This window comes from Macaca nemestrina, chromosome 6 (genome assembly GCF_043159975.1).
Source record: "Macaca nemestrina isolate mMacNem1 chromosome 6, mMacNem.hap1, whole genome shotgun sequence".
Lineage (NCBI taxonomy): Eukaryota > Metazoa > Chordata > Mammalia > Primates > Cercopithecidae > Macaca > Macaca nemestrina.
Genome location: NC_092130.1, coordinates 4,064,860 through 4,091,277, shown reverse-complemented (window position 1 = coordinate 4,091,277; position 26,418 = coordinate 4,064,860). Strand labels below are relative to the sequence as shown.

At 42.0% G+C, this 26,418-nt stretch overlaps 1 protein-coding gene across 5 annotated transcripts in view; it reads left to right on the top strand.

The window, feature by feature from the left end:
- The window catches only part of LOC105480933 (SUMO interacting motifs containing 1), a 93,301-nt gene that overhangs the window by 38,042 nt on the left and 28,841 nt on the right, over positions 1-26,418 (top strand). For all 5 annotated transcript variants that reach the window (XR_986681.3, XR_011624415.1, XM_071098061.1 and 2 more), the window contains exons 2-5: positions 5,327-6,766; positions 10,745-10,977; positions 11,758-11,827; positions 24,782-24,936. Coding sequence is in view for 3 of the 5 variants with exons in the window: in XM_071098061.1 (XP_070954162.1) it covers positions 5,327-6,766; positions 10,745-10,977; positions 11,758-11,827; positions 24,782-24,936 (1,898 nt within the window). In the remaining 2 variants the exon portion in view is untranslated. The remainder of the gene's footprint in view (positions 1-5,326; positions 6,767-10,744; positions 10,978-11,757; positions 11,828-24,781; positions 24,937-26,418) is intronic.

Sequence of the window (26,418 nt, the reverse complement as noted above, 5' to 3'; positions counted from 1 at the left end):
CATTCAAAAGGTAGCAGAAGGCAAGAAATAACTAAGATCAGAGCAGAACTGAAGGAGATAGAGACACAAAAAACCCTTCAAAAAAATCAGTGAATCCAGGAGCTGATTTTTTTAAAAGATCAACAAAATTATAGACTGCTAGCAAGAATAATAAAGAAGAAAAGAGAGAAGATTCAAATAGACGCAATAAAAAATGATAAAGGGGTTATCACCTCTGATCCCACAGAAATGCAAACTACTATCAGAGAATACTATAAGCACCTCTATGCAAATAAACTAGAAAATCTAGAAGAAATGGATAAATTCCTGGACACATACACCCTTCTAAGACTAAACCAGGAAGAAGTTGAATCCCTGAATAGACCAATAACAGGGTCTGAAATTGAGACAATAATTAATAGCCTACCAGCCAAAAAAGTCCAGGACCAGATGGATTCACAGCCAAATTCTACCATAGGTACAAGGAGGAGCTGGTACCATTCCTTCTGAAACTATTCCAATCAACAGAAAAAGAGGGAATCCTCCCTAACTCATTTTATGAGGCCAGCATCTTCCTGATACCAAAGCTTGGCAGAGACACAACAAAAAAAGAGAATTTTAGACCAATATCCCTGATGAACATCGATGCAAAAATCCTCAATAAAATACTGGCAAACTGAATCCAGCAGCACATCAAAAAGCTTATCCACCATGATCAAGTGGGTTTCATCCCTGGGATGCAAGGCTTGTTCAACATACGCAGATCAATAAATGTAATCCATCATATAAACAGAACCAAAGACAGAAACCACATGATTATTTCAATAGATGCAGAAAAGGCCTTCGACAAAATTCAACAGCCCTTCATGCTAAAAACTCACAATAAATTAGGTATTGATGAACGTATCTAGAGCTATTTATGACAAACCCACAGCTAATATCATACTGAATGGGCAAAAACGGGAAGCATTCCCTTTGAAAACTGGCAGAAGACAGGGATGCCCTCTCTCACCACTCCTATTCAACGTAGTGTTGGAAGTTCTGGCCAGGACAATCAGGAGAAAGAAATAGAGGAAGTCAAATTGTCCTTATTTGCAGATGACATGATTGTATATTTAGAAAACCCCATCATCTCAGCCCAAAATCTCCTTAAGCTGATAAGCAACTTCAGCAAAGTCTCAGCATACAAAATCAATGTGAAAAAAATCACTGGCATTCCTATACACCAATAACAGACAAACAGAGAGCCAAATCATGAATGAACTCTCATTCACAGTTGCTTCAAAGAGAATAAAATACCTAGGAATCCAACTTACAAGGGATGTGAAGGACCTCTTCAGGGAGAACTACAAACCACTGCTCAATGAAATAAAAGACGACACAAGCAAATGGAAGCACATTCCATGCCCATGGATACGAAGAATCAATTGTGAAAATGGCCATACTGCCCAAGGTAATTTATAGATTCAATGCCATTCCCATTAAGCTACCAATGACTTTCTTCACAGAATTGAAAAAAACTAAAGTTCATACGGAACCAAAAAAGAACCTGCATTGCCAAGACAATCCTAGGCAAAAAGAACAAAGCTGGAGGCATCACACTACCTGACTTCAAACTATACTACAAGGCTACAGTAACCAAAACAGCATGGTACTGGTACCAAAACAGAGATATAGACCAATGGAACAGAACAGAGCCCTCAGAAATAATACCACACATCTACAGCCATCTGATCTTTGACAAACCTGACCAAAACAAGAAATGGGAAAAAAGGATTCCCTATTTATTAAATGGTGCTGGGGAAACTGGCTAGCCATATGTAGAAAGCTGAAACTGGATCCTTTCCTTACATCTTACACAAAAATTAACTCAAGATGGGTTAAAGACTTAAATGTTAGACCTAAAACCATAAAAACCCTGGAAGAAAACCTAGGCAATACCATTCAGGACATAGGCATGGGCAAAGACTTCATGTCTAAAACACCAAAAGCAATGGCAACAGAAGCCAAAATTGACAAATGGGATCTAATTAAACTAAAGAGCTTCTGCACATCAAAAGAAACTGCCATCAGAGTGAACAGGCAACCTACAGAATGGGAGAACATTTTTGCAATCTACTCATCTAACAAAGGGCTAATATCCAGAATCTACAAAGAATTTAAACAAATTTACAAGAAAAAATCAAACAACCCCATCAAAAAGCAGGTGAAGGATATGAACAGACATATCCTTGGATATGAAATGTCTTCTCAAAAGAAGACATTTATGCAGCCAACAGACACATGAAAAAATGCTCATCATCACTGGCTATCAAACGCAAATCAAAATCACAATGAGACACCATCTCACACCGGTCAGAATGGCTATCATTAAAAAGTCAGGAAACAACAGGTGCTGGAGAGGATGTGGAGAAATGGGAACACTTTTACACTGTTGGTGGGACTGTAAACTAGTTCAACCATTGTGGAAGACAGCGTGGTGATTCCTCAAGGATCTAGAACTAGAAATACCATTTGACCCAGCCATCCTATTACTGGGTATATACTCAAAGAATTATAAATCATGCTGTTATAAAGACAATGCACATGTATGTTTACTGTGGCACTTCGCAATAGCAAAGACTTGGAACCAACCCAAATGTCCATCAGTGATAGACTGGATTAAGAAAATGTGGCACATACACACCATGGAATACTATGCAGCCGTGAAAAAGGATGAGTTCATGTCCTTTGTAGGGACATGGATGAAGCTGGAAACCATCATTCTCAGCAAACCAAACACCACATGTTCTCCCTCATAGGTGGGAATTGAAAAATGAGAACACTTGGACACAAGAAGGGGAACATCACACACCAGGGCCTGTTGTGGGGTGGGGAGATGGGGGAGGGATAGCATTAGGAGATATACCATACCTAATGTAAATGATGAGTTAATGGGTGCAGCACACCAGCATGGCACATGTATACATATGTAACAAACCTGCACGTTGTGCAATGTATACTAGAACTTATAATAAAAAAAGTAAAAAATAAAAATAAAAGTAAAATGTAAGCAAACACTTAGAAAAATAAAATAAATTGAAAGAATAAAAAAGGAAAAAAAAAAAGAAATCCTAAGGAATAGATAAAAAAAGTTTACTCAAACTAGTATGTGAACTTAGCAAGGTTGCAGAATACAGTATTGATATATGCAAATCAAGTATATTTATAGTAGTGATGCATAATTGGAAAATGAAGTAGAAATACATTTCTATTTTCAATATCATTAAATTCTTGAGGATAGAGAGAGGTTTGCATGGATTCAGTGGAGACATGGTAGAGGAAGGGGTTAGTTTAACCTGGGAGGAGAAGTCATCTGAAAGGATTTCACACATAATGGTATCTGTGCTGTGTCTTGAAAGACAAAAAACTCCAAACAATCAAAGGGATAATAGTCATTCTAGGTAAAAGGACAAAGGCAGGCCGGGCGCGGTGGCTCAAGCCTGTAATCCCAGCACTTTGGGAGGCGAAGACGGGTGGATCATGAGGTCAGGAGATCGAGACCATCCTGGCTAACACAGTGAAACCCCTTCTCTACTAAAAAATACAAAAAACTAGCTGGGCAAGGTGGTGGGCGCCTGTAGTCCCAGCTACTCGGGAGGCTGAGGCGGGAGAATGGCGTAAACCCGAGAGGCGGAACTTGCAGTGAGCTGAGATCCGGCCACTGCACTCCAGCCTGGGCGACAGAGCGAGACTCCATCTCAAAAAAAAAAGGACAAAAGCAAACATTCCTAGGCCCTAGGTAATCTACCGTACCTAGCCAGTGATGGGTTTTAAATAGTCCAGGCACAGTGTCTCATGCCTGTAATCCCAGCGCTTTGGGAGGCCAAAGCGGGCAGATCACCTGAGGTCAGGAGTTCGAGAGCAGCCTGGCCAACATGGTGAAACCCCATCTCTACTAAAAATACAAAAATTAGTCTGGTGTGTTGGCATACACCTGTAATCCCAGCTACTTGGGGGGCTGAGGCAGGAGAATCGCTTGAACCCGGGAGGCAGAGTTTGCAGTGAGCCAAGATTGCACCACTGCTCAGCCTAGGCTAATAGAGTGAGACTCCGTCTCAAGAAAAAATTAAATTAAATAAATAAATAAATGGGAGAGACCTGGTGATGTTGCATTTTAGCAGTTGTCTATGGGAGAGGAGTTGAGTTCGGACCTTTGATGGCCTTTCAGCTATTTATGTTCAGTTCTACTAGCCATTGCGAGCCAAGCCACTAAAGGTGGTGATACCATATGGCTGCTTCCTAAGAATGAGGCATTAGGTTTCACCAAGCAATCCCTATTCCAGGATGAGGGAATCCCTATTCCAGGATGCCAGCTTCTCACTTGACCTACCCAGAATTCTGTATTCTGCTTTGGTGCTGTTGACAATGGTGACCACCTATTAAGAGAAATAGCATGGTAGCTGTTGGAGCAGCAATAGTATTGCTAGCCTCAGGGCCCTAAAGTACCAATGGTGATAGTATCCAAGTAAGTGAGAAGACACCTGGAAGATAGAGCAATAGTTTTCTAGGCTTATGGTACAGGGGTTGATTACAATACCTCTGTACTGTATCATTAGGCTTTGTGAATAGCCTGATCAATTTGCCAAGGAATGGAAGTGGATATCCGAAGTTTTCATTAATTTACTTACTTAGAGTTCAGACTTACACTATTGGTGTTATTACCCTTGTTATATTATCTTTCATATCTGTTTCTAGGCTGATTACATATTGAATCAAGTTGTACATTCCTAGGCCCTCACAGGGAAAGAAGTAGACAGATCTGTGTTTGAATGTCTGTCTCTGCTACTTAGCTGTATAATCTTAAGGTAGATAACCCCTCTGAACTCTAGTTTCCCCATCTGTATGATGGATTGATAATGCCTACCTTATCAGGTCGTTGTGAAAATTAAAGAGATGTGAAAATACTCAACATGTTCTTAGCACATAGGTTCTCTTACATTTGTTTCACTTCTTATTTAGCTTTTGTTGTAGGTTATCCTGTGTATTTGACCTTCCAAACAAAGGTTGCTTTTTGCTTTGTGACTCAAGGTTGGAATATCTCCTACTACTCCCCTGTCCTCCTTGGACCAGAAAAAAAAATCCCACTATGATCCTAGTCATGTGCCTGTGGCATTTGGAGAATTTAAGAAGGTATAGAAATTGACAGCTTTAGCAATACTATTGCTTATGTTATACAAGGTGTGTAACTTATCAGTGAGGTGAAATGGTAAAGTAATGCTTATCCTTAAAAGCTAAGACTTAAGTCATCTCAGATAAAGCTAATACTGCCATCTTGACCTCTTCTCTTCATACAATCCTTCAACAGGACTTCATTGACTTAACTAGAGAGACCAGACCAAGGACAAAAGATCGCAATGGACTGTGTGTGATTGACCTGACAGGAGCTGAGGGAGAAAATAGACCTATTGCCACTCTTGACTTAACTTTAGAACCTGTCACTCCTTCCCAGAAGGAGCCAACCAGTCTTCAGACATGTGCCCGCCTCTCTGGCAAAGAGGCGATGGAAGGGCAGGTGGACAGAAGCTCTCAGCCTACAGCACGGAGAATCATTAACAGTGATCCTGTAGATTTGGACCTAGTGGAAGAAAACACCTTTGTCGGTCCCCCACCCGCTACATCCATCAGTGGAAGCTCTGTTTATCCAACAGAGCCTAATTGTAGCTCAGCCACATTCACAGGTAACCTCAGCTTCTTGGCAGGCCTACAGCTGTCTTCAGATGTTAGCTCCCTCTCCCCAACAAGCAATAATAGTAGCAGCAGCAGCAGCAGCAGCAGCAGCAGCAGCAGCAATCAAAAAGCACCCTTGCCATGCCCACAGCAAGATGTGCCTCGCCCACCACAAGCCTTGCCATGTGCCCTCCAAGCTTTGCCGTGCCCACTGAGAGCCTCACCATGTCCACCACGAGCCTCCTCATGCCCACCACGAGCTTTGTCATGCCCATCACAAACCATGCAGTGCCACCTACCAGCTCTAACTCACCCACCTCAAGAAGTGCCATGCCCTGGGCAGAATATCCCAAGCCCACCTCAAGACTCATTATGGCATCCTCAACACTCACCAAGCCCACCTCAAGACTCTCTGGGCCTACCTCAAGATGTACCAGGCCCACCTCAAAACATATTACATCCACAAGATGTGGCATACGTGCAAGACATGCCACAGTCACCAGGAGATGTACCACGGTCACCCGGAAACATGCCACCATCACCAGATATGCCACAGTCATCAGGAGACATGCTAGGGTCACCAGAAGATGTGCCACAGTCATCAAGTGATGCTTCACCGTCACCAGATGTACCACCGTCACCAGGGGGCATGCCACACTTACCGGGAGATGTGTTACATTCACCTGGAGACAGGCCACACTCATCAGGGGATGTGACACACTCACCTAGAGACATCCCTCGCTTACCAGGAGACAGGCCTGACTCTACCCAGAATGGTGTACAGAACCGTGACATGCCTATGGATATCTCAGCTCCGTCTTCTCCAAGCTGCTCTCCCAGCCCACTGTCTGAAACTCCCTTAGAGAAAGTTCCTTGGCTCTCTGTCATGGAAACCCCAGCCAGAAAAGAAATATCACTGTCAGAGCCTGCCAAACTCAGGTCGGCCCATGTACAAGCACGAACACCACAAGGTGGGTTGTACAACAGACCATGCCTGCATAGACTGAAGTACTTCTTACGACCTCCGGTTCATCACCTCTTCTTTCAGACACTAATACCGGATAAAGACACAAGAGAGGTGAGCTAACATCTTCCCCTAGGGATTGGGTGTCCTTTCCCTAGGCCTAGGAGAAGGTCAGTGTGACTGGAGTCCGTGCATGAGAGGACAGGTCAAATTAATGAAATTTCATTCGTAAATGAAATTTCTTACCTTTCTTCCACTTGTGAAGACCCATTCAGTGTAGAGGCCCAGATCTGGGTTCAAATTTTAGCCCCACACTTAAAAACTGTCACTTTTTTCTTTTTTTCTTTTTTCTTTTTTTTTTTTTTTGAGATGAAGTCTCACTCTGTCTCCCAGGCTAGAGTGCAGTGGCACAATCTTGGCTCACTGCAACCTCCACCTCCCAAGTTCAAGAGATTCTCCTACCTCAGCCTCCCTAGTAGCTGGGACTACAGGCGCATGCTGTCACACCCGGCTAATTTTTTGTATTTTTAGTAGAGACAGGGTTTCATCGTGTTAGCCAGGATGGTCTCAATCTCCTGACCTCATGATCCACCCACCTCAGCCTCCCAAAGTGCGGGGATTACAGGCGTGAGCCACTGCGGCTGGCAGGGCACTTTACCTTCTTGAGCCTTAGCTTTCCTATCTGTAAAACGGAAGTAATAACATACCTCACGGGGTCATACATGTAAAGTGTCAGGGTTTTGGGCTCATCGTAGGCCTTATGTAAATTCTTGTCTTCTAGCTGGATGTGGTGGCAGGCACCTATAATCCCAGCTACTCAGGAGGCTGAGGCAGGAGAATCACTTGAATCTGGGAGGTGGAGGTTGCAGTGAGCTGAGACTGCACCACTGCACTCCAGCCTTGGCCACAGAGCAAGACTCTGTCTCAAAAAAATAAATAAATTTTTATCTTCAACTCCTATGCTTTCCCTTCCTGATGCCCTTATTATAGCTTCCATATCACAGACATAATAATACTCTATCACTTAAGGGCCTCCAAAATTATTACTTGCTGACTTTGGGGGAGGAAACTCAATTTTAAGACATGAGTGGGAATGCTACTTTCCATTGGTCATCATTGATTTATGAGAAGGAAACTAGATGTGTCAGGGAAAATAACTGTGGCTAAGTTCCACAGTATGAAGTGTTTTTTAGTTACGTACATCCCATCCCCATATTAAGAAAACCAGCTTGAAATAGTTCATTGTCAAAAGGTATGCTCTCCTCATTCAAGCAAAGATCCAGGTAGGCAGGAGCCAAGGATTCATACTGATTTGACCTTGGGGAATGATTTTTTTTCTCTTTTTTAAAATTATTACATCTTCTAATATGTTTTATGTCTTCTCCTTCTGAATGCCTCTGCCTGATCATTCTTTTTTTCTTCTTTTTTTTTTTGAGATGGAGTCTCACCCTGTCACCCAGGCTGGAGTACAGTGGTACAATCTCAGCTTACTACAACCTCCGCCTCCCAGGTTCAAGCGATTATTCTCCTGCCACAGCCTCCCACGTAGCTGGGATTACAGGCACCCGCCACCACTGCCGGCTAATTTTCTGTACTCTTAGTAGAGACAGGGTTTCACCATGTTGGCCAGGCTGGTCTTGAGCTCCTGACCTCAAGTGATCCAGCCACCTCGGCCTCCGAAAGTTCTGGGATTACAGACGTGAGCCACTGCGCCCGGCCCAGACAGCATTTATTATTGTGAATAATTTGATGTATTTCCTTCCCAGTTGCCTTTTTATACATAGGCATTTTACTTATTTTAATAATTGGGATTTTTAATATATACACTTACTATTTTTGTTGTTTATGGGGAGTAGGGGTTGAGAGGATGGCTCTGAAGTTTATGCCACCTGTGTTTGAAACCAGCTTCTGCCATTTGTTGTATGACAAATGCTTACCCTCCAAATCTCAGTTTCTTTATTTATAAAATAGGAATAATAATAGTATGTATTTCCTAAGATTATTGTAAGAACTGGTTGTGGATCAATTAAGTCTTCAGTGCTGGGTATGGTGGCTCATGCCTGTAACCCAAGCATCTTGGGAGGCCATGGTAGGTGGATTGCTTGAGCCCAGGAGTTTGAGACCAGCCTGGACAACATGGTGAAACCCCCTCTATAAAAAATTGAAAAATTAGCTGAACATGGTGGTACACACCTGTGTCCTAGCTACTCTGGAGGCTGAGGCAGGAGAATGGTGTGAATCCGGGAGGCGGAACTTGCAGTGAGCCCAGATCGCGCCACTGCGTTCCAGCCTGGGCGACAGAGTGAGATTCCATCTCAAATAAATAAATAAATAAATAAAATAATTGTTTAAGGCCGGACACGATGGCTCACACCTGTAATCCCAGCACTTTGGGAAGCCAAGACAGGCTTGATTGCTTGAGCTCACAAGTTCGAGACCAGCCTGCGCAACATGGCGAAACTGTCTCTACTAAAAATACAAAGAAAATTAGCCGAGCGTGGTGGCATACACCTATAGTCCCAGCTACTCAGGAGGCTGAGGTGGGAGAACGGCTTGATCCTGGGAGGCAGAGGTTGCAGTGAGCCATGAGCATGCCACTGTACTCCAGCCTGGGTGACAGAGCAAGACTATCTCAAAAAAAAAAAAAAAAAATTAAGAGTTAAGGCCGGGCGCGGTGGCTCAAGCCTGTAATCCCAGCACTTTGGGAGGCCAAGAAGGGCGGATCACAAGGTCAGGAGATCGAGACCATCCTGGCTGACACGGTGAAACCCCATCTCTACTAAAAAATACAAAAAACTAGCCGGGCGAGGTGGCGGGCGCCTGTAGTCCCAGCTACTCGGGAGGCTGAGGCAGGAGAATGGCATAAACCCGGGAGGCGGAGCTTGCAGTGAGCTGAGATCCGGCCACTGCACCCCAGCCTGGGCGACAGAGCGAGACTCTGTCTCAAAAAAAAAAAAAAAAAAAAATACAAAAAACTAGCCGGGCGAGGTGGAGGCACCTGTAGTCCCAGCTACTCGGGAGACTGAGGCAGGAGAATGGCGGGAACCCGGGAGGCGGAGCTTGCAGTGAGCCGAGGTCGCGCCACTGCACTCCAGCCTGGACGACAGAGCGAGACTGTCTCAAAAAAAAAAAAAAGTTCAAAATTTATTGTTATTAAATCCTCATATCAATCAAACTTTAAAATTGTTTAATTTTAATTATAAAAGTAATAAGTGTGTATTATGGACAAGTTGAAAAATATGGAAGAGCACATACAGAAAAAATCACCTCTAATTCTACCACCCACATAATAGAAAATCACTTTTCACATATTCTGTCACAGTCTTTATATACATATTTTTTGGGGGAAGAAGCAACTTAATAGTTACTCTTCTCACCAAAAAAAAAAAAAAAATGGAATTCTTCTCCTAACAACAAAATGAATTTAAAACTTCTTTCTTATCTATTTCAGTATCTGATATAGTATCACAGCTATCCCTAAGTCTCTAGTTACCCTCACCCCAAAATCAACCTAGGCTACCTCTTGACCCATTTGTATTTTTCTGTCTATGCTATATTTTAACATAGATGAAATCAAGTTATATGTATAATATTGAATTCTGATTTTTTAACTTTATATAAGCTTTTTCCCATGTCATTAAAAGTTTTTTAGCTAAAGCTCTTGTTTGTCTGTTTGTTTTGAGATGGAGTCTCGCTCTGACACCTAGGCTGGAGTACAGTGGCGCCATCTCGGTTCACTGCAGCCTCCACCTTCCAGGTTCAAGCAATTCTCATGTCTCAGCCTTCAAGTAGCTGGGACTACAGACACATGCCACCACGTCTGGTTAATTTTTATATTTTTAGTAGAGACGGGGTTTCACCATGTCGGTCAGGCTGCTCTCGAACTCCTGACCTCAAGCAGTTCACCTGCCTTGGCCTCCCAAAGTGCTGGGATTACAGGTGTGAGCTACTACACCCAGCCTCTTTTTTTTTTCTCATTATGAAATATTTCAAATGCCTGGAAAACGTTGCTGTCTTCAACCTATTCTAGAACCTCTTATTTTTGTATTCTACAGAAATCCCTCCTAATTTCCTTCTTTTTAATCTCTACAGAACAAGGGTCAAAAATTAGAACCCATCCCTCATCGAAGACTAAGAATGGTAGCAAATACCATTGAAGAGAATTTTCCCCTGGGGACTGTGCAGTTTTTGATGGACTTTGTGTCACCCCAGCATTACCCACCAAGAGAAATTGTGGCTCACATCATCCAGAAAATCTTGCTCAGTGGCTCTGAGACTGTGGATGTCCTAAAGGAGGCCTACATGCTTCTCATGAAAATTCAACAGTATGAACCGTAACCTCTGGCTGTTGGTGAATCTTCTAGGGATCTTGGACTCAGGGCATAGCTTTCTCTTGACAGGCTTTTTTAACCTGTTACACAGTGGGTGACTTAGTATATTAGTGTTATTTAAATTGCAAATGATAAGAAACCCAGTCCAAGCAGACCTTAACTACTGGTAAAAGAGAATGTAATGCCTCTTGTTACTAGAAACCTAGGAGTAAGATGTGACTTGATTCAGTATACAAAAATGGTTACCAGGATTCATTTTGCAGCTCTACTTTGGTTCTGTTTTGGGGCTGCGTGTGGTAGCCCTCTCACCCTCAGGCTTTTATGACACTTCCAGTGGGAGAGAGTGTCTGTTTCCTTTACAGTCACCCAAGAGTTCTGAAATTGAGTCTTGCAGGATTTAATTGGCCTAATGAGAGACATGACTATATCTTTGAGCCAATCACTGTGAATTGAGGGGTAGAACAGCATGATTGGCTAAAAAAGTCATATACTTCATTTTGGCGTTCTGGTAGGTAAAACTAGTTGGTTAAGAGTAGTGAAGAGTTGGTTTCTTAAGACAAAATTATAGTACTAAAGCTTTCCAAAAGGGGAGTGGATACTGGGTAGCAAAAAACAATGAAGTTCCACTACCCTCAGATTGACATGGTATAATACCACAGGGTGAGCAAGAGCGTGGAGGATAAGAAGAGGCTTCTTCCTTCTATCACCTTCCAGATCCCATCCCTTCTCCCTCTAAATTCTCCATAATTCTAATTGATTTCACTTGACTTTCAGGCTACATCCAGCCAATGCCAAGACAGTGGAGTGGGACTGGAAACTGCTCACCTACGTCATGGAGGAAGAGGTAACAACAATTACGAGGTTATATCTTCTGTAGGGGAAGTTTTAACTGTAAAGAAAAGTGATACCAGGTGCCATGGCTCATACCTATAATCCCAACATTTTTGGAGGCCGAGGCAGGAGGACAGTTTGAGCCCGGGAGTTCAAGGCCAGCCTGGGCAACAAAGTGAGACCCTGTCTCTACAAAAATAAAAATAAAAAATTAACCAGGCATAATGACGCATGCCTGTGGTCCCAGCTACATGGAAGCCTGAGGCAAGAGGATTGCTTGAGCCTAGGAGGTCAAGGCCAGTGATTCCAGCCTGGGTGACAGAGCAAGACCCTGTCTGAAAAGAAAAGTGACAGTAAATCTGATAATAAAGTCTACACCATTATTCCCTCCTGATACTCCCACCCCTGCCAAAAAATTCCTATTGAAATGGTATGTGCTGTCTTCCAATTCAAGATTTAGTATGTTTACTTATCCCTCTCCTTGAGATCCCATTAAAAATAATAGTAAATGAATAGAGAAAGTTATAAATTCATGGCTATAAAAAAGGGGGAAGGATAGTGGATTTGAATGAAGATTAGGGAGACCTACAGAGAATGTAAGAGTAATGACTGATGAAGCTGGGCAGAGAAAGCCATATACATGTAGAGAGGCTACAGCCAAGGAAGGACGAATCTTCCCTTTAGAGCACCAGAGAGGTCTTGGACTCAGAAACACAGTATCTAATAGAGGGCAGGAGTCAGATGTGGGCTGTAATTGGATATTTATTTTGAAAGTTGGTGGATGGAACAGCCAACCTCTTCATTACTGAGGACAGGAGGATCAGTAGCCAGGTTACCCACCTTCAGGCAAAAAGTGAGAGAATTTATTGTCTAAAAAAGTTTAATGAGGCTGGGCACGGTGGCTCATGTCTGTAATGCCAGCACTTTGGGAGGCCAAGGCGGGCAGATCACATGAGGTCGGGAGTTTGAGACCAGCCTGCCCAACATGGAGAAACCCCATCTCTACTAAAAATACAACATGAACTGGGTGTGGTGGCACATGTTTGTAATCCCAGCTACTCAGGAGGCTGAGGCAGGGGAATCGCTTGAACCCGAGAGGTGGAATTTGTAGTGAGCCAAGATAATGCCATTGCACTCCAGCCTGGGCAGCAAGAGTGAAACTCCGTCTCAAAAAAAAAAAAAAAAAAAGCTGAAGGAACCGTCTGTAATAAACAAAGACAGCTAGTGCAGAGTTGGTGCTACAGGAAAAAGGTCTTCCACATTCTGACCTTTAAGGATCCCCGAGTTTAATAGCCAACTTTTTGTCTGCTCACCTAAAGCAATTAGCTACAACAAATTACTTTCAACTTAGAATTCTGTACATAGCCAAACTATCAGTTAAGTGTGAGGATAGAATTAAGACATTTCCAGCTATGCAGGAATTTGAGAATATATCCCCACACCCTGTTTCTTAGGAGGTTACTGAGGTAGTGTATCAAAGGCATGAGGAAGTAATCAAAAAAAGCGGGAAGGCATGGGATCCAGGGAACATCAGATTTAATCCAGGAGAATATTGAAGAGAAGTCCCAAAATTACGATGAAGAGCGCACCTAGGAAGCAATTAGTCCAGATTGGAGTGAAATAACGGAGGACTTTAAATAGGAACAGTCTGGGAGACATCAGCAAGATGGTAGACTAGGAAGCTCCAGGCCCTTGTTACCCCATGGAGACACTGAATTAACAACCATATACAGGCCAGAATATCACTGTGAGAACTCTAGAGCCGAATTAAGAAGCTTCAGTGCCCAGGCCAATGCCTAACCCAGAGCATAGTCTATCAAAAGTGCTAGGAAAGTTTGTGGTATTTTACATGCCCATGTGCCTTTCCCTACCTGGCAAAGCATGGTTCAACCAGGAGAAAATCTCCCATACCTTGGCTCTTCCCTTGGGCCAGAAACAAAAGAGTGGACCATGCATACAATGTACTGACTTGTATGGGGGCTGCCTGGCCGCCCACCTCGGCCTCCCAAAGTGCTGGGATTACAGGCATGAGCCACCGTGCCTTTCCTGGAGTGGGAGACTGAGGTGGGAGTATCACCTGAGGTCGGGAGTTCTAGGCCAGCTCAGCCAACATGGTGAAACCCTGTCTGTACTAAAAATACAAACATTAGCTGGGTGTGGTGGTGCATGCCTGCAGTCTCAGCTACTCAGGCACAAAAATTGCTTGAACCCAGAAGGTGGAGGTTGCAGTGAGCCAAAATCATGCCACTGCACTCTAGCCTAGGCAACAGAGCAAGACTCTGTCTCAAAAAATAAAATAAGTTATGGGTATACAGTATATAAATATCTAACTTAAGACATTGATAACATAAATTGGGGTGGAGTAGTAAAGAAGTAGAGGTTTTTGTATGCAACGAAGTTGTTAAACTAGATTGTTACAACTTTAAGATACGTTATGTAATCTCAATGGTAACTTCAAGTAAGATATCTATAGAATATACCCAAAAGGAAATGAGAAAGAAATCAAAACATGTCACTACAAAAAAAATCAATGAAAAATGAAGGAAGGCAGTAACAAAGGAAAGTAGGCCTGAAAAGGCTACAAGACATATAGGAAATAATTAATATGGCAATAGTAAGTTCTTCCCTATCAGTAATTATTTTAAATGCAAATAGATTAAAGTCCCCAATTAAAAGACAGAGATAACTGAATGGACTAAAAACCAGGATCCAACTATATGCCATCTACAAGAGTCTCACTTTATGTTTTCAAATACCAAACTCTTGTCGCCAGGTGCAATGGCTCATGCCTGTAATTCCAGTACTTTGGGAGACCAATGTAGAAGGATTGCTTGAAGTCAGGAGTTCAAGACCAGCCTAGACAACATAGAAAGACTCTGTCTCTAAAAAAAAATTGTTTTTAATTAGTAGGCATGGTAGCACACACCTATTGTCCCAGCTACTGTGGAGGCTGAGGTGGAAGGATCCCGTGAGCCCAGGAGTTCTAGGCTGCAGTAGGTTATCATAGTGCCACTACACTCCAGTTGGGTGACAGAGCAAGACCCTGTCTCTAAAAAACAAAAGAAAGAAAGACTTGCTGAAAATGAAAGGATGAGAAAAGATATTCCTCACAAATGGTAACCCAAAGAGAGCAAGGGTGGCTATACTAATAGATGACAAAAAGACTTTAAGTCAAAAACTGTTACAAGTGGCAAAGAAGGACATTATATAATAAAAGGGTCAGTTCGCCAAGGAGGTATAAAAATTACAAATATATATGCACTGAACATCAGACCTCCTAAATCTATAAAGCAAACACTGACAGAATTGAAAGAAGAAATAGACAACACAATAATAGTAGGAGATTCAATACCCCACTTTCAATAATGGATAAAATAACCAGACAGAAAATCAATAAGAAAACAGAGGACTTGAACAATACTATAAGCCATTTCAGCCTAGACATATACAAAACATTCCACCCAAAAACAGCAGAACACACATTCTTCTCAAGTGTACATGGAATTTTCTCCAGATAGACCACAGGTTGGGCCACAAAACAAGACTTAAACAAAATATAAAAACATTGACATTATACCAAGTATCTTCCAATCACAGTGGGATGAAACTAGAAGTCAACAGCAGAATGAAATCTGGAAAACACACAAATATATGACAACTAAACAACACACAACAGTGGTTCAGAGAAAAAAAAAAAATCTCATGGGAAATTTTAAAATACCTTGAGACAAATTAAAATGGAAATACGACATACAAAAACATGGATGCAGCAAAAGCAGCACTAAGAAGTTACAGATGTAAATAAATGCTTACGTTAAAAAAGAAGATCTCAAACCAACAACCTGACTATATCTAAAGTAGGAAAAGAAGAAACTGAACCCAAAGTTAGCAGAGGGAAGTAATAGTAAAGATTAGAGCAGAGATAAATGGAGAATAGGGAAAAAAATGAACAACACTAAGATATGAGGTTTTTAAACATTTCATTTGTTTTGAGGCAGGGTCTCACTCTGTCACTCAGGCTGGAGCTCAGTAGCACAATTATAGCTTACTGAAACCTTGAACTCCTGGGCTCAAGCCATCCTCCAGCCTCAGCCTCTCAAGTAGCTGGGACAACAAGCATGCATCACCATACTCAGCTAATTTTTTTATTATTTTTTGTAGAGGTGGGAATCTAGCTAAGTTGCCCAGGCTGGTCTTGAACTCTTGGCCTCAAGTGATCCTCCCACCTTTGCCTCACAGAGTACTAGGATTACAGGCATGAGCCACTGCACCCAGCCACAGAGTTGGGTTTTTGAAAAGATCAAAACTGACAAACTCTTAACTAGATTAAAAAAGAGAGAAGATTCAAATTACTAAAATCAGTATTGATAGCTCAGTGATAGAATTTTTAAAAATTAGTAAAATCTGAAATGAAAGAGGGGGCATTACAACCAGTGCCACAGAAATAAAAAGGATTATAAGAGAATACTGCCAACAATTATACTCCCAATAAACTGGATAACCTAGAATAAATGGAGTAATTCCTGGAAACCTACCAAGATTGGCTCATGAAAAACTAAAAAATCTGAACAGAACAATAACGAGTAAGGAGTCAGTAATCAAAAACCTTTCAGCAAAAAAGCCTGCAACAAGGTGGCTTCACTAGTAAATTTGGCCAAACATTTAAATAAAAACACCAATCCTCCTCAGAGTTGGCCAGCATTACCCTGTGATATGGTTTGGCTGGGTACCCACCCAAATGTCATCTTGAATTGTAGATCCCATAATTCCCACGTGTCATGGAAGGGACCCGGTGCGGGGTAATTGAATCATGGGGGCGGGTTTTCCTGTTCTGTTCTCATAATAGTGAATAAATCTCATGAGATCTAATGGTTTTATAAAGGGGAGTTCCCCTACACAAACTCACCTACTGCCATATAAGATGTAACTTTGCTCCTCATTCGCCTTCTGCCATGATTGTGAGGCCTTCCCAGTCATGTGGAACTGTAGGTCAACTAAACCTCTTGCCTTTATAAATTACCCAGTCTAGGGTATGTCTTTATTAGTAGCATGATACACCCTGATATCAAAGCCAGACCAAAAAAACTACAAGCAGCTGGGCGCAGTGACTCATGCCTGCAATCCCAGCACTTTGGGAGGCCAAGGTGTTTGGATTGCTTGAGGCCAGGAGTTCAAGACCAGTATGGCCAACATGGCGAAACCCCATCTCTGCTAAAGATAACAAAAATTAACCGAGTATGGTGGCATGCACCTGAAATCCCAACTACTGGGGAGGCTGAGGCAGGAGAATCGCCTGAACCCGGGAGGCAGGGGTTGCAGTGAGCTGAGATGGTGCCACTGCACTCCACCCTGGGCGATAGAGTAAGACTCCGTCTCAAAAAAAAAAAAAAAAAAAAAAAAGGGAAAGGAAAAAACTACAATAAAACTGCCAACCAATGTACCTGATAAATGTTGATGAAGAAACCCTCAACAAAATACTAACAAACTAAAATTCAACAGCACATTAAAAGGATATGCAGTCATCCCTTGGTTGACTACATGGGGGGACTGGTTCCAGAACCTCCCTTGGATACCAAAATTTGCAGATGTTTAAATCCTGTATAACCTATACACATCCTCTTACATACTTCAAATCATCTGTAGATTACTTATGATACCTAATACAATGTAAATTACATGTAAATAGTTGTTATAGTGCATTGTTTAAGGAATGATGACAAGAAAAAACATTTGTACATATTCAGTATAGATGTAAATTTTTTTCAAATATTTTCAAATCTTAATTGGGTGAATCCATGGATGCAGAACCCACAGATACAGAGAGCCAACTGTACACCATGAACATATGGGATTTATTCCTGGATGGTTTAACATATGAAAATAAATGTGATACACCATATTACAGAATGAAGGAGAAAAAACACACGATCACCTCAATTAATGCAGAAAACACATTTGACAAAATTCAACACCCTTTCTCGATAAAGACGCTCAAACTAGGAATAGAAGAAAACTACCTCAACATAATAAAGGCCATTTGTGAAAAGCCCACAGTTGGCATCATACTGAATGGTGAAAGACTGAAAGATTTTCCTCTAAAATCAGACATGCCTACTCTTGCCACTTCTATTCAACATAGTACTTCAAGTCCTAGATAGAGCAGTTAGTCAAGGGAAAGAAATAAAAGGCATCCAAATTAGAAAGGGAGAAGTAAAATATCTCTGTTCACAGGTGACATGATCTTATGTGTAGAATATCCTAAAATTTCACCAAAAAAAAAAACTAGAAATAATAAGTGAATTCAGCAAAACAGTAGTATATAAAACCAGCTCACAAAACTCAGTTGCATTTTTGTTAAACCAACAATGAAAAATCTGAAAAGGAAATAACACAATTTCATTTACAGTATCATCAAAAAGAATAAAATACTTAGCCATAAACCTAACCAAGGAGGTTAAAGATTTGTACACTGAGAACTACAAAAAGTTGAAAGAAATTAGACACCAATAAATGGTAAGGCTTCCTGTATTCATGGAGTGAAAGACTTAATATGGTTAAGATGTCAGTACTGGCTGGGCGCGGTGGCTCAAGCCTGTAATCCCAGCACATTGGGAGGCCGAGACGGGCGGATCACGAGGTCAGGAGATCAAGACCATCCTGGCTAACACGGTGAAACCCCGTCTCTACCAAAAAAAGACAAAAAACTAGCCGGGCGAGGTGGCGGGCGCCTGTAGTCCCAGCTACCCAGGAGGCTGAGGCAGGAGAATGGCGGGAACCCGGGAGGCGGAGCTTGCAGTGAGCTGAGATCTGGCCACTGCACTCCAGCCTTGGCGACAGAGCGAGACTCCATCTCAAAAAACAAAAAAAAACAAAAAAAGATGTCAGTACTACCCAAAGTGATCTACAGGTTCAACACAATTCCCATCAAAATCCCAACAGCATTTTTTTGTGTGTGTATGTGTAGAAATAGAAAATTCCATCCTAAAATTCATGTTGAATCCTAAGGGACATGAACTTTTAGTCTTTCAGAAGTTGGTGTCTTGGCCAGGCGCGGTGGCTCAAGCCTGTAATCCCAGCACTTTGGGAGGCCGAGACAGGCGGATCACAAGGTCAGGAGATCGAGACCATCCTGGCGAACACGGTGAAACCCCGTCTCTACTAAAAATACATAAAAAACTAGCCGGGCGAGGTGGCGGGCGCCTGTAGTCCCAGCTACTTGGGAGGCTGAGGCAGGAGAATGGAGTAAACCCGGGAGGTGGAGCTTGCAGTGAGCTGAGATCCGGCCACTGCACTCCAGCCTGGGCTACAGAGCAAGACTCCGTCTCAAAAAAAAAAAAAAAAAAAAAAAAAGAAGTTGGTGTCTTTAGCCGAGCATGATGTTGGGCACCTGTAATCTCAGCTACTCAGGAGGCTGAGGCCAGAGAATTGCTTGAACTCGGGAGGCAGAGGTTGCAGTGAGCTGAGATCTTGCCTTTGCATTCCAGTGTGGGTGACAGAGTGAGACTCTGTCTTTTTTAAAAAAAAAAAAAAAAAAAAAGTTGATATCTTGCAAAGGACACCCAACAGCCAAAGCAATCTTTTTTTTTTTTTTTTTTTTTTTTTTGTGACAGAGTTTAGCTCTTATTGCCCAGGCTACAGTGCGATGGCGCTATCTCAGCTCACTGCAACCTCCGCCTCCTGGGTTTAAGCGATTCTCCTGCCTCAGTCTCCCGAGTAGCTGGGATTGCAGGCATGTGCCACCATGCCTGGCTAATTTTGTATTTTTAACAGAGACGGGTTTCTCCATGTTGGTCAGACTGGTCTTGAACTCCCAACCTCAGGGGATCTGCCCACCTCGGCCTCCCAAGGTGCTGGGATTACAGGCGTGAGCCACCATGCCTGGCCAGTCAAAGCAATCTTGAAATGAAAAGAACAAAGTTGGAGTTCTCACACTTCTTGACTGTAAGACATAAAGCTACAGTAATCAAAGCAGTGTGTTACAAGAAAAAAGATAGAGATATGGGATAGAGAGCCCAGAAATAAACCTTTGGTACATGGTCAAGTGACCTTCATTAAGGGTGCCAAGACTACTCAGTGGTGAAAAGACAGTCTCTGAATGTCATAGGAAAACGTGGATATCCACTTGTAAAAGAATGAAATTGGACTCTGAACATATAAAAATTAACTTAAAATGCATTAAAGACCTGAATATAAGACCCAAATCTATAAAATTCATTGAAGAAAGCATGGGGCAAAGCTTCATGACATTGGATTTGGCAATTGATTTCTTGAATATGATACCAAAAACACAGGCAGCAAAACCAAAAATAGACAAATAGTACTACATCAAACTTCAGAACTTCTATGCGTCAGCAGAGTAAGCAATAAAAATAGAAAATACAAAAATAGAGTGAAAAGGCAGCCTATGGGATGAGATAAAATATGTATTAATCATTTATCTGATGAGAGTTAATATCCAGAATATATAAAAAACGACAGCAACTCGACAACAAATGAATAACCCAATTTCAAAATGGGCAGAGGACTTACATAGACATTTCTCCTAAGATGATATAGAAATGGCCAACAAACTTGTGAAAAGATACTCAATATAACTAGTCATTAGAGGTATACAAATCAAAACCACAATGCAATGTCACCTCATACCCATTAGAATGGCCACTATTTTTTAAAAAACAAAAAATAAGTGTGGGCAAGGATTTGGAGAAATTAGAACCTTTGTGCACTCTTGGTGGGATTGTAAAGTGGTACAACTGCTGTGGAAAACAGTATGAGGGAGTGTGAAATGGGAAGTTGTTCAATGGATATAGAGTTTCAGTTTTGCAAGATGGAAAGTTCTGGGGATCTTTTACAGGACTGTGAATATACTTAACACTACTGAACTGTACACTTAAAAATGTTTAAGGTAGTAAATTTAATGATAATATGGTTTTTATAACAATTTTTTTTTCTTTGAGACGGAGTCTCGCTCTGTCGCCCAGGCTGGAGTGCAGTGGCGCAATCTTGGCTCACTGCAAGCTCCGCCTCCCAGGTTCACACCATTCTCCTGCCTCAGCCTCCCGAGTAGCTGGGACTACAGGCATCCGTCACCATGTCTGGCTAATTTTTTGTATTTTTAGTAGAGATTGAGTTTCACCGTGTTAGCAGGAAGGTTGTGATCTCCTGACCTCGTGAGCCACCTGCCTTGACCTCCCAAAGTGCTGGGATTACAGGTGTGAGCCACCGTGCCTGGCCTTTATCACAATTTTTTTTTTTTTTTTTTTTTTTGAGACGGAGTCTCGCTCTGTCGCCCAGGCTGGCGTGCAGTGGCCTGATCTCAGCTCACTGCAAGCTCCGCCTCCCGGGTTCACGCCATTCTCCTGCCTCAGCCTCCCGAGTAGCTGGGACTACAGGCGCCCGCCACCTCGCCTGGCTAGTTTTTTGTAGTTTTAGTAGAGACGGGGTTTCACTGTGTTCACCAGGATGGTCTCGATCTCCTAACCTCGTGATCCACCCGTCTCGGCCTCCCAAAGTGCTGGGATTACAGGCTTGAGCCACCGCGCCCGGCCCTATCACAATTTTTAAAGTTTTGTTAAAGAAAAAAACAGATTGGCCGGGCGCGGTGGCTCAAGCCTGTAATCCCAGCACTTTGGGAGGCCGAGACGGGCGGATCACTAGGTCAGGAGATCGAGACCATCCTGGCTAACACGGTGAAACCCCGTCTCTACTAAAAAATACAAAAAACTAGCCGGGCGAGGTGGCGGGCGCCTGTAGTCCCAGCTACTCAGGAGGCTGAGACAGGAGAATGGCCCGAACCCGGGAGGCGGAGCTTGCAGTGAGCTGAGATCCGGCCACTGCACTCCAGCCTGGGTGACAGAGCGAGACTCCGTCTCAAAAAAAAAAAAAAAAAAAAAGAAAAAACAGATAATAACAAACATTGCCAAGAATGTGGAGAACAGTAAGTCTCATACATTGCTGATGAGAGATAAATAGTACAGGCACTTTGGAAAATGGTTTGACACTTCTTTAAAAGTTGAACATAAATTTATTCACCCTATCTATTTCAATTCTAGATATAGACCCAACAAAAACGAAAATGTCTGTCAGCGAAAGACTTATATTCAAATGTTCAAGGCAGTGTTATGCATAATAGCCAAAATGTGGAAATAACCCAAATGTCCATGAGCTGGTGAATGGATAAACAAAATGAAATACTATTCAGTAATAAAAAGCAATGAGCTATTGATGCATACTAATAATACAGGCAAACCTTAAAAAAATTAAGCTATGTGAAAGAAACCACACATAAAACATTACATATTATATGATTCTATTTCTAAGAAATGTTTAGAAAAGGCAGATCTAGAGAGACAGAAAGCAGATGAGTGGTTGCCTTGGCCTGATGATTGGAAAGGGAACTGTAAGTGCCCATGAGGGATCTTTTGGGGTAATGGAAATGTTCTAAAAATAGATTATGGTAATGTTTGCACAACTCAGTAGGTTTACTACAAGTCATTGAATTGTACTTTTAAAATGGCTGAATTTTATGGTATGCTACTAAAGTAGGTTTATTTATTTATTTTTGAGACAAGGTCTCTTGCTCTGTCACCCCGGCTGGAGTGCAGTGGCATGATCATAGCTCCCTGCACCCATGACCTCCTGAACTCAAGTGATCCTCCTGCCTCAGCCTCCTAAGTAGCTCGGACTACAGGCATGGCTCATTTCTTTATTTTTATTTTTGTAGAGATGGGGTCTCACTATGTTTCCTGGGCTGGTGGTATTTCCTGGCCTCAAATGATCCTCCCACCTCAGCCTCCCAGAGTTCTGAGATCACAGGCATGAATGACTATGCCCAGCCCACATTATTTAAAAAAAAAGAGAGAGAGAGAGAATTATTTCGGGGAAAAAAGGTATTATCAAGATTCAGCACTATTCTTGAAGAGTTGAAAGAGGTATATTATAATTACAGGTAGTTAAAGGAGGGGAGAAAAAAGCAAAACTCTAGAAAAACAAAAAGCTTCACAAGAAAGGAATGATTTTCTTAGTTTACTATGTGGATTTACTAAAAGTATTTAGTAAATGTATTTAGTAAATACTTTTAACATAATCCTGACACTGTAAACACCATGGAGTTATAACATTTAGAATATATACAAAGCATAGGAGACAATTTTATTAGCCTTGATGATGTAAAATGGAAAGTATAGAAGATAAAGGTTGGAAGATGAAAAGCGACAGGACTTCTGAAAATAGTAGGGCTGGTGTAACATTCTTATCTTCCAAAATGGGGAGTCAAGAGATAACTGTCTGTAGGTGATAGAAATACACTTATTTTAGGAAGAGAAGAGGTGGGGGATTTGGCCTAAGTAAATTCTTACCTAGCATAGCAGAAATCAATAGATAATGTCTACAGTTGATAAATCAAGAAATCATAATAAAAGTCTATTTCTTTAGAGATGTTTATGGTGACTTCTAGAAGAATGAGTTAAAAATTATTCTAGGATACTGGAGAAGACAAGTAGTGGTGGAGAGTGGTGTCAGTAGAAGACTTTTTATCAAAAATCTAGCACAAGGCTGGGCGCAGTGGCTGACCCCTGTAATCCCAACACTTTGGGAGACCAACGTGGGTGGATCACCTGAGGTCACGAGTTCAACACCAGCCTGACCATTATGGTGAAACCCTGTCTCTACTAAAAATACAAAAATTAGCCGGGCTTGGTGGCAGGCACCTATAATCCCAGCTTCTCGGGAGGCTGAGGCTAGAGAATTGCTTGAACCTGGGAGGCGGAGGTTGTAGTGAGCCGAGATTGTGCCACTGCACTCCAGCCTGGGTGACAGACCGAGACTCCAAAACAAAAAAAAAGAAAAATCTAGCACAGGTACTTGATTTTTTAAAAAAGCATTTGCATCGGTTATCAAGGATTAGAGAAAAATAAACACATGTGGAAGACAAAGATATTGTCACCTCCTCCCAAAAAAGAAAGAAATGATATGTGTTTAGAATGGTCACTTAGTTTCCTACTGACTGAATCATATCCTGGTCCATTAGTTTATGTTCTGAGAAAATATACCTATTCCCTGGAGTTCGGAGGTTTCCACATAGTCCCGAAATAGTTTGGTACCTCTCATTCTTTAAAGTTTGAAGCCTAAGCTCCCAGCACTTGTCTCGTAGTAAAGGGAAACCAACAAATTGTGCATGGCTGCCTACTATGTGACAAGTACTTACACTGTCTTTGGTAAGGTTAGAATTATCCCCATATAAACTACGAGGACGCTAAGTTCTAGACGGCTTAAATAAAGGACAGAGCTAGATCTAAAACAGCAACAAAAACTGAATGCTGTGTGCCTCCAAAGCCCATGCTCTTCAACTGTTTGTCAGTTAGGATCATTTCACCTGTAACAGAATACCCAACTCAGACTTGGCCCAGCAGTCAGGTTGAGCCAAGCCAACAGACTTGGCTCAATCAGGTCCCATGACTGAAAGTTCATTAGCAGAGTGGACATCATGGCAGTTTGATCTAGCAGCACAGGAGTCATTAAAGAACCAGTTTCTCTTTCTCTGTTTTGCCATCCGTAGTTTTGGGTATATCCTGAGGTTGATAGGTTCAGTGACAGGGAGAGATTAACTTCCCATGGCGGTCTCTTAAATCAAATGATCTACAATCCTAGAGATTCCAGTAGATATTTGATTGCAACTTAGGTGTTAGAAAATTATAATTATTTGCAGATGACTAGATCCTTTGAACAAGTAATAATACTTAAAAAATGGTTTCTGAAATCTTATGAGGTATGATTCTTTCAGCAGTCACCCTATTTGTCCTCTCTCATAATGACCCAGACTACCTACCCTCTCCTGGGAGCCTCTCTTTTAAGCACAGGCATACTTGTTGATGCATGGCCTTCTCTTGGGCTTAGTGTTTATGAGAGCCCAATGTTGACTGTCATCCAGGAGACTGCAAAGACTGACTTCTCATTCTTTTTCCCACAGGGACAGACTCTGCCTGGGCGAGTCCTTTTCCTGCGTTATGTCGTTCAGACCCTAGAAGATGACTTCCAGCAGACCCTGAGGAGACAACGGCAGCACCTGCAGCAGTCCATTGCAAACATGGTGCTGTCCTGTGACAAGCAGCCCCACAATGTCAGGTGAGCAGCCACCTGAGCCCTGAGATGGGAAGAGGTAAGGGATTATAGGTGGGCAGCTGCTAAAGCCAGAATATCAGCCAGGTGAGGTTTTCTAGTCAGTAGGTAGTGTAGTAGGGCTAATTGTTAAAACTACAGATAGACCAGGTGCAGTGGTTCACACCTGTAATCCCAGTACTTTGGGAGGCTGAGGCAGGCGGATCACTTGAGGTCAGGAGTTCGAAACCAGCCTGGCCAACATGGCACAACCACGTCTCTACTAAAACTACACAAAGTAGCAGGGTGTGGTGATGCATTCCTGTAATTCCAGCTACTTGGGAGGCCGAGATGGGAGAATCATTTGAACCCAGGAGGCAGAGGTTGCAGTGAGCCGAGATTGCGCCACTGCACTCCAGCCTGGGTGACAGAGCAAGATTCCATCTCAAAAATAATTAATTTTTAAAAATAAAACTATAGCTAATCATAAAATAACCCCCTCCTGATAATCATAAAAGAAACCAACAATGCGGCAGGCACCACATAGCTTGAGTGATTTTTCTCTCAAGACCAACAGACTTCCTTTGGTCTATTTCAATATTGTCCAAACAACATTATGAGATCTAGGGGAGAACCTTATATAAAACTTTTCAGTTTCTATTAACCTGCATTTATTCCTATCCCCCGATGAACCTCAATATAAATCTCATTTGTCACTACTAGTTTCTGAAAAGTAATATCTGTAACAATAGGTCATGTAGTTGACAAGGTACAATAGATAGTAAGCATGTGCTCTTTTTTTGCAGAATCAGAGTGAGAGTTTCTGGAAGCATGGAACTACTATATGCTTATACCAAGGGGGAAAGTATGATCTTTAGGGCAGGGGATCGTGGGCTGGAATTTTTCTTTTGGAACTACAGACAGCCCTGACTCATGATGGTTTGACTTAGGATTTTTTGACTTTACATTGGTACTGAAGTGATAACCATTCAGTAGAAACTATTCCTCAAGTACCCAACAAACATTCTGTTTTTCATTTTCAGTATAATATTCAATAAATTCCATAAACTGTTCAACACTTTGTTACAAAATAGGCTTTGTATTGCATGATTTTGCCCAACTATAAGCTGTCAGTGTTCTGAGCACATTTAAGGTAGGCTAGGCTAAGCTACGATGTTCGGTACATTGGGTGCATTAAATGCGTTTTCAACTTAAAATGTTTTCAACTTACAATGATGTCTTAGTCCCTCTGTGTTGCCATAAAGGAATGCCTGAGGCTGGGTAATTTATAAAGAAAAGAGGTTTGTTTGGCTTACAATTCTACAAGGTGTACAAGAAACATGGCTCCAGCATCTGCTTCTGGTGAGGGCTTCAGGAAGCTTCCACTCATGACAGAAGGTGAAGGAGAGCTGGAGTATCACCTGGCAGGGAAGGAAGGAAGACCAGGGACAAGGGTATAGTGCCAACCTCTTTCAAACAGCCGGCTCTCAAGTGAACTAATAGAGTGAG